The sequence below is a fragment of the Nansenia antarctica genome (genome assembly GCF_963989245.1).
Source record: "Nansenia antarctica genome assembly, chromosome: 17".
NCBI lineage: Eukaryota > Metazoa > Chordata > Actinopteri > Argentiniformes > Microstomatidae > Nansenia > Nansenia antarctica.
Window position 1 is genome coordinate 14,339,858 of NC_137687.1, and position 12,047 is coordinate 14,351,904.

The following is a 12,047-nucleotide window of genomic DNA, read 5'->3' on the forward strand; positions in this document are numbered from 1 at the left end:
AGTGGTTATATGGGCTGTTCATTTGCCACTGATGCATGTAGTGATGTTGGGAAGGTGGTTGAACATAGAAAAAGGGCCTAGGGTGATGAACTGCATGCTGGGGCGGTTGATCGCTGCCCATGGGACGTGGGGGTTTTCTTCCATCTAACGACAAAACAACAATTGCATATCAAGACGTTTTCCACATACTAAGTCAAGATTGGAACAGTATAAAATATGTCTCTAGATGCAGGCAGTACATGTACAGTAAGTAGAGGATGCACACTTGACAGTAGACAATGGCTTTGAGCACCAGGTGGTAAGGAGCAATAACTTCACTCAATTATCATAATAATAATAATAATAATAATCATAATCATAATCATAATCATAGAATACAGAAAGAAAACCATGGTGTTTGTTACCTTCCATTGTTTTGACACGATTGTCCAAAGACTTTCACAAAGCTCTATAGAAGTGCTGAGCAGATAAAGGTATATTATAATGTTGTCATTTAAGTAGAAAACACTAGTTCTTCCCTCACATACCTCATGAAAATAGCACCTGCAGACTATTTCTACCTGGAAACTCCTATTACTCAAGCTACAATTTCAAATCAATACGAAAACCGTAGGTTACTAACAGAAAGTGCACATATAACTAGCTAAATAGACTACACCTGTGCCCTCTAATTAGACTGATTGGTGCTCACCTGAGTAATGAGAGCGCACCCACCACACCTTTTTGGAAGTCAAAGGATACAGAGACATCCATTCACATGATACAGAGACATACACATGATACAGAGACATACACAATAAAAAAGTCAGAAATGTTTCGCATTTATTTTCGAGTCTAATTCCAAGCATGTACAACAAAGTACTTGATTTGACATTGCAGCTCATGAATGTGCCCTACCCGCAGATTTGTTTTCACACTTCCCAGGGAACATGTTCACCACCAGAGGGCGCTCTCTCCCTCTAAGACAGGGAACATGTTCGCCACCAGAGGGCGTCCTCTCCCTCTAAAGCTTCGTGCACACCGCGAACCGTGACCCACCGTTCTGACGCAACCTGGTGGGATGGGCTTGACGCATGTCGCATGCGATGCAGACGCAACATGTGTGCACAGCGGGGGAAGTTTGAACAAAAAGTTTTAACAATGGAGAAGCAATTGATTCTTGCCGTCTCTGGCCAACCAAAAGTTTGATACAGCTACATGTTGATACATATGTAAGGTGAATAGTGAGTTAACATGTTTATTAGTTGTATCCCTTCCTTGTTGTAAAACGTGTTGTTGAACATGTCTGTGACTGAGATAGACTAGATACTACGGAGGATGTTATCATAGTGTCTGTGATGCTAACGGCGCCATCTTTGCTAGCCTGTGGAGACGCTATGATAGCATTAGCTCCACACGGATTTAACATGAACAGTAGTAGACTACACTTGTAGTAGTAGTAGTAGTAGTAGTAGTAGTAGTAGTAGTAGTTGTATAAGGTGAATAGTGACTGGTTATTCAGTACCCAGTCTGGAGACTAGATAGAAAATGAGCTCCTACGTGGGTAACATCATCTCTTATAAGCCCAGGATACATGATAGCCTTTAGCTAGGCTAGCGAAGTTTCCCACAGAAGTGGGGGGAAAAACGTCAGATTAGATATATAAACTGGTTATTTTGATAAACCGGATACATTTTGTGAATATATATGGTTACTTTCTCGCCTGAAAACATATAAAAACTTCATAAAATGACATATTAACACTTGTAGAGCCAAATTAAAGATTTTCGCCAATGGCGGATTTTACATCTAAAGGCGAAAGTTCTGGTCAAGAAACTACTTCCGGTTGTTTTGACGGACCCAACGCAACGCAAAAGCTGAAATATTTTGACTGATTACCGCACCCTGACGGACAAGAAACGCAATGCAGAGCAACGCAACGGATCAACGCAACTGCCCCATTGAGATGAATGACTTCCGGTGCAACGCAATGACCTGGTGTGCACGAAGCTTAAGACAGGGAACATGTTCACCACCAGAGGGCGCCCTCTCCCTCTAAGACAGGGAACATGTTCACCAACAGAGAGCGCCCTCTCCCTCTAAAGCCTGATTTATACTCCTGCGTCGAATTTACGCGCGGCTACACCGTAGCCTACGCGAGGGCTCTCCAAGTTTATAGTTCGACGTTGGTCCGCGGACCGCGTTGCGTTGGTCGGTGTACTCATAGCGGCATAATAGCGATCAAAAAACGTGCTTGTTGTAAAGAAAATGTCTATAATGCATTGAAATGACAGTAAACTAAGATAATAAGATGGTTATCATACATTTTCAAATCTTTCAAATCTTTATTATTAAGTAATTACAGAAAAAGTAAATGACATTTCTGTCATGGCTTCCGCATTTTGGTCTACGAGAGAGTCGGAATCATGTGCTACCAAGCGGGCCAATCACAGAGCTTACGGTTGCGTAGAAACTGACGCGTTCTTAAATTTTTGGAGATGTGCACGTCAACCTACGCCGTAGGCAAGGCGGGCCCACGCGGGACTACGCAAGGCTACGGCGTTGATAATACGCAGAAGCCTAAATCGGCCTTAAGGCAGGGAACATGTTCACCAGCAGAGGGCGCCCTCTACCTCTAAGACAGGGAACATGTTCACCACCAGAGGGCGCCCTCTCCCTCTAAGACAGGGAACATGTTCACCACCAGAGGGCGACCTCTCCCTCTAAGACAGGGAACATGTTCACCACCAGAGGGCGCCCTCTCCCTCTAAGACAGCCTTTCTCAAAGTGTGGTCCGCCAGTGCCCCTTAGTTGTCCGCGACGCCGCGAGTAAATTGTGATAATTTTACACTAGCCTAATCTATTAACGAGCCTACAGGCAAGATCGTGGAGCGGTGATTTATAGGCTACACGGCAGCGGATTTGACTGAAACGGCGATGATCTGATATCGTTTGCACGTCACGGCTGAACGACTTGATAACGACAGTGACGAGACGATAACGCTGGGAGGGTGTTTGTTTCGTGTGGTCGGCGATTGCGTTTTTCGTTAACGGGAGCTTGGTGAACTTGCTTACCGGTAACTTGCTTGTTGGACTCGCTGGCTTGTTATGTTAATTTAGCCTATTCAGCCTCCCAGGTATGTTCTTTATGCTATTGTGTAGCTGAATAACTGTTAATGTGTTACGTTAACATACCGGACTTCTATTCAGCCTGTTGTTCTGTGTTCTATTGTGTAGTTGAATAACTTGCCTTTCCAGATTAAATGTCTGTTCTTGGTCTTGGATTTTGTGAAATTAATTTGTAAATAACGACTCTAGGTGAGGATGCTCTCCACTACGCCGCGGTAGAAGGCCACCAGTATCTCCTGCTTGTTGTGTTCCTTCCTGAGGACTCTCAGGAAGTAGAGCCGCTGTTGTGCCTTCTTGATGGTGGCTGCTGTGTTGTTCTTCCAGGACAGGTCATCCTGTATGTGCACCCCCAGGAATCGGAGGGTTGAGACTCTCTCCACGCTCTCTCCGTCGATGAGCAGGGGCTGGATCTCAGATTTTTTCCTCCTGAAGTCCACGATGATTTCCTGGGTCTTTGACTTGTTCAGCAGCAGGTTGTTAACCTTGCACAGCTTGCTCAGCTGCTCTACCTCATCCCTGTACGCCGCCTCGTCCCCCCCCGAGATGCAGCCCACCACGGTGGTGTCGTCTGACCACTTTACGATGGAGTTGCTGGGGTGGACGGGGGTGAAGTCGTAGGTGTAGAGGTTGTAGAGGATGGGGCTTATAAATAGCCTACACTTGATAAACCAGCGCTGTGATATTATTTATCGTCTTAGAAACATGTTAGCGAGAGGCACTTCAACAATTATCATAACGTTTTTACATTTTTATGATATACTGATGAGGTAGGAGGCCTGTTGTTTCGGTTCCTACAAGTTTCAACAAGTCGAATTTAAGACCTTTTTAGACCTTTTTTAGACCTCTTTGGATATAATTTTAGACCTATTCGCGACACCATATGATAGCTTTTTGTCATCCTCGAGGTGATGAAATTAGGGATTTCACTGCCATACAGACAAAAAAGGAAGCGAATTGGCATTTTTTTGGTTCCAGCTTGATTAATTACCGCGTAAATTCTTAATTTTTAAGAATAGCTGAAATTTGCTTCAGCTTCTTAGGCCTTATAAATTGGATTGCTGGATTTTAGACTTTAAGGCTTTTGAAGACCAGCGCGGGAACCCTGTATTTAGTTAGGTGGTCCGCGAGTTTTTTTTTATTGGGTAAGTGGTCCTTGGTCTGAAAAAGTTTGAGAAACACTGCTCTAAGACAGGGAACATGACATGTTCACCACCAGAGGGCGCCCTCTCCCTCTAAGACAGGGAACATGTTCACCAGCAGAGGGCGCCCTCTCCCTCTAAGACAGGGAACATGTTCACCACCAGAGGGCGCCCTCTCCCTCTAAGACAGGGAACATGTTCACCACCAGAGGGCGCCCTCTCCCTCTAAGACAGGGAACATGTTCACCAGCAGAGGGCGCCCTCTCCCTCTAAGACAGGGAACATGTTCACCACCAGAGGGCGCCCTCTCCCTCTAAGACAGGGAACATGTTCACCACCAGAGGGCGCCCTCTCCCTCTAAGACAGGGAACATGTTCACCACCAGAGGGCGCCCTCTCCCTCTCAGAGCCGCTATCCTCATGTGGCCTCTGTGTGTCTGACAGACCTGCGCTGTGACCAGGTTTCTGCTGGTCGCTTCTTTTCGGCTTCCGGAGCTTGGCTGAATCTTATTTTCTGTGACCAAAAAAAAGAGGACAAACGATTTAAAAATTCGGGATATCACTTTAGATTAGTGTCATAATACAAAGCAGAGATTAGGATCGTTTAAAGTATGTAGAGAAATACGTCAATGTAACGTTTTAACTCGCCAGTCATCTCAAGTCAATGTACGTTACGTTCGTCGATACGAGCTAGCTAAAAAGCGAGGCAGCGAGCCTAGCCTGGTAGTTAGCCCTGGTAGTTAGCCTAGCCTGGTGGTTAGCCCGCTAGTTAGCCTGCTAGTTAGCCTAGCCCGCTAGTTAGCCTAGCCTGGTAGTTAGCCCGCTAGTTAGCCTGCTAGTTAGCCTAGCCTGCTAGTTAGCCTGGTAGTTAGCTGCTGAGGCTAACCGATGCTAACGTCTCCTGGTTAACACGCTCAGCTCCATACAGGGTTAGGGTTAGTTACACCGCTGCAGACCAGGGCAGACATGGACCTTTACATCTCGTATTCATGATAATGAGATGATCTTTCTTCATCGTCACATTTGAAAAGTGTCAGTAGTTCAGCTGGTTTAAACCTGGTTATATAGTACATAGCATGTCTGTGTTTAGTGTTTAGTGTTCAGTGTGTGGGTGTGTAGCTAAGCTAAACTACCCGGAAGGAAGGAAGAGCAGCTAGCTCAGTCTAGGAGAGAAGAGATACGAATCTCTCCTCTAACGAAACTAAACCTACTGAAGTTGTTAAGACTTAAACCTCCTGAAAGGATTGGAAGTGGAACTGGGAGAAATGTATTTGAGACAGTAGATCCACAAAGGCAACGCGGGTAAGTTGTTCCAGCAGCATCACATCTCAGACAGCAGCCAGTAGGTGAAGGCCTGTCTGTGTGTCTGGTCGTGTTTTGGGGAAGTGGATGAGAAAGTGAGTCAACCCGCGTTAGCTTGACTAGCTAACAGCTCTGAGAACATGGCTGCTTAGCTAAGCCACGGGGGTTTGACTTGACGTGACGATATTTCTTTAACTTTAAGCTGAAAAAAGATGCTTTCTTGCTTTTCTTCGCTGTGTTTTCGAGGCACCAATCCTGTTTTGTGTCACAGCGAAGCTAAGCTGCATAGCTGAGCCAGGCTAGCCTCCATCTGGCCTAGCAGTGAGGATGTGCCCATGTCATGTTGTTGTTTAGCCTGGGATGGTGTCACTAACTAACTAACTAACTAACTAAGCCATCTAGGAAAACACACTGAGGTTATTCAACTTGATGAGATCATGTTGGAACTTGGAAGTGACCACGATCTGTCGAAACGTGTTCAGTTTAGCCAGCTGAATATGGTTGTCTTAGATTAGCAGGAGAGAGAACATGATTTCCCCTAGTCAGTCAGTCAGTCAGTCAGTCAGTCAGCCAGTCAGTCAGTCAGTCAGTCAGGGAGTCAGTCAACCAGTCAGTCAGTCAGTGAGTCAGTCAGTCAGTCAGTCAGTCAGTCAGCCAGTCAGTCAGTCAGTCAGTCAGCCAGCCAGCCAGTCAGTCAGTCAGTGGACCTGAGGCATGTTTGTAGGGAAGGTTGCTCTTATGTCTAGTCCATGGTCCTAAGTTGTCATCTTCCACATGGTTCCACTAGTTAGGTACTGGGGGGATGCAGCGTGTCTACCCTTAGTACACTGGTACTGTCTATTAGGCTGGACCATTAAGCCTGTTGATTGAAGTGTCTTCTTGATAATTCAGAAGGATTGCTGTCTGCCATAGAGACTGAGTCATTTTAGTTGATGAGTGGTGCGTACAGCCCCAAAGCATGTTCTTTGCGTTTTGACCTCGAAAACACAAATGTTTGGGTGGGAACAGTGATCATTAACCACAGAAATGTATCGGAGGGTTTTTATCATTTGTGTCTCTGCCTGCTCCAGCCCCACACATGCGCACATAGCAATGCTGTCTGGCTGTCAGTTCAGGCTCCCCCTCGGCTAGCGATGGGGAGGGGGGGGGGGGGGCAGGTGACCTGCCAGAGGAGAGCAGATTGTTGACAGCGCACTTTCCTCATGCGGAAGGGATTGAGGATGTGTGATGGTCTGACGGAGAGAGAGAGAGAGAGGGAGGGGAGGAAGGGATTGAGGATGTGTGGTGGTCTAACAGGGAGGGAGGGAGGGGAGGAAGGGATTGAGGATGTGTGGTGGTCTGACAGGGAGGGAGGGGAGGAAGAGGGATGGACACATTTTGCACTCTGCCTCAGAAGCTGCCTGATTTTTGTGTTATGTAATGAAGCCTAGTTCTAAACTATTTGACGTATATCTAGGAAAATGAATTTAAATGCAGGAGACATAAGTGATACGATGAATGTACAGTTAAAAATAATAAGCAATCATTTAGATTCTGAATGCCACAACTGTTTTGTTTCTGTCCGGAGTCGGTCCCCTGGTTTGTGTTATTGTTTTTATGTGTCCTCCTGGTCTGTGTGTGCTGGTCTGATCTAATCTGTCTGCCATCTTGTTTTAGCTGGACACCCATGTAGCAGAGTCACCACATTCGGTCCGCCTCTCCCACTACCTTTGGTCCTCTGTGCCTCTGAGACCCCGGAGTTCAGGTCCACACCAAGCAACAAGGGGAAACACCGTTAAGACCTCGAGAGTCTGCGCTCGAAACCTCTCTCATACTGAGAAGACTAAAGGACTCCGTGACCTGCATCTACGCTCTTCATCAGGAGACATTCTCTGTGCGAGGAGGGGTTGCTGCAGACCGACTCCAAACCGGGAAAGGAATCTCAATCAAGTCCCCCCGTGTGACATCGTTGGGGGTGGGGGTCTCATAGTATTCCTTTTTATTTATTCTCTCCCATTTTTCCGGTTGGTTCTGATCCCGGTTTTTCCGGCCGTTTGAATCTTGAAACTGGGGCGAGATTCATGGGATGCAACCATGTCGGATCTCAGTGAGCGCAGGCCGGTCAACACGGACTATGCTGTCTCCCTGCTGGAGCAGCTCAAGTTCTTCTATGAACAGAAATTACTGACTGACATCGTGCTGCTGGTGGAGGACACAGAGTTCCCCTGTCACAAGATGGTGCTGGCCACGTGTAGCTCCTATTTCAGGTGAGAGCACTGGACCATTACCAATACCTAACCCTAACTCTAATACCACTACTACAGCAGCTAATGACCATTACCACTACAGTACTACAGCAGCTAATGACCATTACCGCTACAGTAATACATCCCCCCTGTGAAGCCCTGAAGTAACTCCTGTTTTTAATAGGTTGTGTGTGTGTGTGTGTGTGTGTGTGTGTGTGTGTGTGTGTGTGTGTGTGTGTTCTCTGCATGCATGTGTGCGGTCCTGTGTTTATGTTCATGGGTTTAAATGGTCAACCGGTGTTTGGTGATAATTATGAAGGAAAATGCATATAAAGAACAGATGAATCTATTTGTCTTTCATAGGAGTGAAATCCATTCATTACATTAGGATATGAAGTATTGTCTGCTAACTGAAGTCATAGTGTTTACAAACTAAGACGTACGCTGAACATCGGAGTCAGGTCTTCTGTTCCCCACTGCGTCAGCTCTTATATATAGAAACAAATGATGCAACGTTAACCTGTGGTTCAAGGGAAGTATCCCAAAAAGCCCTCAGGGCCTCGTCCATAAGCACAACATTACGTAACAAAAGTAAGTGCGCCGCAGTGAAGATGACAGCAGGGCAGCAGCCCGCCCCAGCTCTCAGAAGAATCCATCTGTCCATGACGGCAGCACACGTTCTAGCTGCTCTCCACACAGTCCCAAGTAGAAATCCCAGCCTCTCTCATCTTTCCCCACTGTTTCCCACGCACTCGTTATCCGGTGAGAACATGCAAAGCATTTCCCCTCCAGGGTTCAGAGAGGTGTCCCCTCTCTTCCTCTTGGCTCCCTGTCCCCTTGCTTGGAGGAAGGGGAGGGGAGGGGGTGTTATGCCTGCAGGGTTGCATAACCGGGCCCCTGGCAGGTCTAGCTCCTGCTGTGAGCAGTACACAGACAAACACCCCACTAGCCCCTCCACACACACACAACCTAACACCCCACTACCCCTCCACACACACAACCTAACACCCCACTACCCCTCCACACACACAACCTAACACCCCACTACCCCTCCACACACACAACCTAACACCCCACTAGCCCTCCACACACACACAACCTAACACTCACACAGAGGACAGGAAGGTTAGACAAATTATTTTGGAAGGGAAAAGCCTAGTAGGAGGACCAACAGGGATGGAGAGTACAGTAGATCTAGTAGCCTTACAAATGGATGGATTGTGGAAGAAGCACATGGAGTCATGGAGAGTGTGAATGAAAGTGAGGTGGTGAATAAGAAAGCAGGTAGTCTGTTGAGGTTCCACCTGTGTGGCTGTCAGAGCTGGTAGGGGGCAGTCACAGAGTGCCCTGGTCACCCGGACAGAGAAGGAGTCCAACGTTACGTGACACGGTCTGGTCATTTGGGCCGCAAGTCGGAAACCAATCAAAATGTTCCGACTTTTATATCGAAACACGGAAATACATTTCAAATCACAACACAAACTCGTCACCTCTGACTGTATGACAACTGTACTGCAATTCTGATTATAATGATTATATATTTCTGTGGATTTCATATGTTGACTTTCTGTTTCGTTTTTTTGTCATGTCCATCACGTCATGGTATGTTTAACACGCAACAACCTTTCATATGTATGACGCCCTGAAATGCTCAACAGCTCTCTACCACTCAATATATTTTGCTCTTGATTGGATTTTTTGCTCAATCACTTGATTGAAGAGATGATTGATTCTGTCCCCTCCTCCCACAGAGCCATGTTTATGAGTGGTCTCAGTGAGAGTAAACAGACTCACGTCCACTTGCGGAATGTGGACCCAGCCACCCTGCAGATCATCATTACTTACGCCTACACAGGTAACCTGGCCATCAACGACAGCACTGTGGAGCCCCTCTACGAGACCGCCTGCTTCCTACAGGTTAGTTACTCCTCTAGTTCAGAACACTCAACACTTCCAAACCCTCTCCCCTACCGCCTACCATTTCCCCCAATCCCCTCCAATGTACTGAGTCTGTAAAGGACGACAGTGATTCCTTTGTATGGCAACCATCCATGCCTTGCGGTTGTTAATGCAGTTGATCTCTGAGCTGCAGCTCTTATTGTGTCTCTCTCTCTCTCTCTCTCCCCCAGGTGGAGGACGTGCTGCTGCAGTGCCGAGACTACCTGGTGTCCAAGATCAACGCGGAGAACTGCGTCCGCATGCTGAGCATCGGGGACCTGTTCAGCTGCACGGAGCTCAAGCAGTGCGCCAAGCGCATGGTGGAGCACAAGTTCCCGGTGGTGTACCGGCAGGAGTCGTTCCTGCAGCTGTCCCACGAGCTGCTGCTGGACGTGCTGAGCAGCGACAACCTGAACGTGGAGAAGGAGGAGACGGTGCGCGAGGCGGCCATGCTGTGGCTGGAGTACAACATGGAGGCGCGCTCGCAGCACCTCTCCTCCGTGCTCAGCCAGATCCGCATCGACGCGCTGTCCGAGGTGACGCAGCGCGCCTGGTTCCAGGGCCTGCCGCCCAACGACAAGTCGGTGGTGGTGCAGGGCCTCTACAAGTCCATGCCCAAGTTCTTCAAGCCCCGGCTGGGCATGACCAAGGAGGAGATGCTGGTGTTCATGGAGGCCACGTCGGAGACGCCGGGCGACGGGGGCCACGCGGTGACGCCGTCCTCCCACACGGTGGTGTGTTACAGCCCGCAGGCGGAGAAGGTGTACAAGCTGAGCAACCCGCCCGGCGACCTGCAGAAGGTGGGCACCCTGGTCACCCCGGACAACGACCTGTTCATCGCCGGCGGGCAGATCCCGCTGAAGAACTCCATCGCCAACCACGGCAAGAGCGGCAAGCTGCAGGCGGTGTTCCGCTCGGCGGACAGCTTCTTCTGGTTCGACGCCCAGCAGAACGCCTGGGTGGCCAAGACGCCCATGCTCTGCGCCCGCATCAAGCCCTCCCTGGTCCACTGCGAGGGCTTCATCTACGCCATCGGCGGGGACAACGTGGGCGGGGAGCTGAACAAGCGCACGGTGGAGCGCTACGACTGCGAGAAGGACGAGTGGAGCATGATGAGCCCGCTGCCCTGCGCCTGGAACTGGAGCACCTCGGTGGCGGCGCACGACTGCATCTACGTCCTGACCCACGACCTGATGTACTGCTACTTCCCCCGCGCCGACGCCTGGGTGGAGATGGCCATGCGCAAGACCAGCCGCTGCTTCGCCTCGGCCGCCGCCTTCGGCGACCTCATCTTCTACATCGGCGGCCTGCACGTGGTCAGCAACTCGGGGATCCGCCTGCCCACCAGCACCGTCGACGGCTCCTCGGTCGCCGTGGAGATCTACGACGTCAACAAGAACGAGTGGCGCCTGGCGGCCAACATCCCCGCCAAGCGCTACTCGGACCCGTGCGTGCGGGCGGTGGTGCTGCTCAACTCGCTGTGCATCTTCATGCGCGAGACCCACATGAACGAACGGGCCAAGTACGCCATCTACCAGTACGACCTGGAGCTGGACCGCTGGTACCTGCGGCAGCCCGTGTCGGAGCGCGTGCTCTGGGACCTGGGGAAGGACTTCCGCTGCGCTGTGGGCAAGCTGTACCCGTCCTGCCTGGAGGAATCCCCCTGGAAGCCCCCCACCTACCTGTTCTCCCCCGACGGAGCTGAGGAGTTTGAGGTGGACGGAGAGATGGTGTCCCTGCCCCATGTATAGCTCCTAACCCCCCCCTCCCCCCCCCCTACTAAACTGAACTCTGGATCTGCAATGTAGCTGGGTGAACATAAAGGGGGGTGTATCAGTACTACCATGAACATAAAGGGTGTAATGCGTCTGTGTTCCAGAGGGATCTGGGCTGTAGAGGATTTTAAGGCTCAGGCTGTTGCTGACAAACGATAAGCCTCAGACTAGTGTGTAGCGAGAATCTCTGCCCCTCAAAATACTAGTAATCACAAATGTTTTGGTTGTTTTTGTTTTGTTTTGTTTCTTATTTTGTCTGTTGCATTTTCTGTTAAGTATTATTACAAGTCTGTTATACTGTTTCTACAATGTGATAATCGAAAGTCAACTGATTTGTGATGATGATGATGATGATGATGATGATGAAGCACTTACTGGTAAACCTCCTTGGAATGACGATGGCAACTGTACCAAAATCCCCTAGCCCCCCCCTCTTTCCTTGGTTCCCCTCTCTCCCTTCCTCCTCTCTCACCACTGTTGTTAACCAGATCCCTCTCTTAACCTGGACCCCTCCTAGAGGAACAGGGGCCATGCGTATGGGTGGGGGTGGGGGGGGGGGGG

The 12,047-nt window shown here is 49.1% G+C and overlaps 1 protein-coding gene across 1 annotated transcript; it reads left to right on the forward strand.

Annotated features, from left to right (window-relative positions):
• The first annotated feature begins 7,469 nt into the window (after positions 1–7,469).
• Positions 7,470–11,514, forward strand: kbtbd2 (kelch repeat and BTB (POZ) domain containing 2). Its single transcript, XM_080547251.1, has 3 exons — positions 7,470–7,794; positions 9,525–9,690; positions 9,903–11,514. Exons 1-3 carry the CDS (start codon positions 7,622–7,624, stop codon positions 11,460–11,462), a joined length of 1,899 nt encoding a protein of 632 aa, XP_080403377.1. The 5' UTR covers positions 7,470–7,621; the 3' UTR covers positions 11,463–11,514.
• Positions 11,515–12,047: the final 533 nt, after the last annotated feature.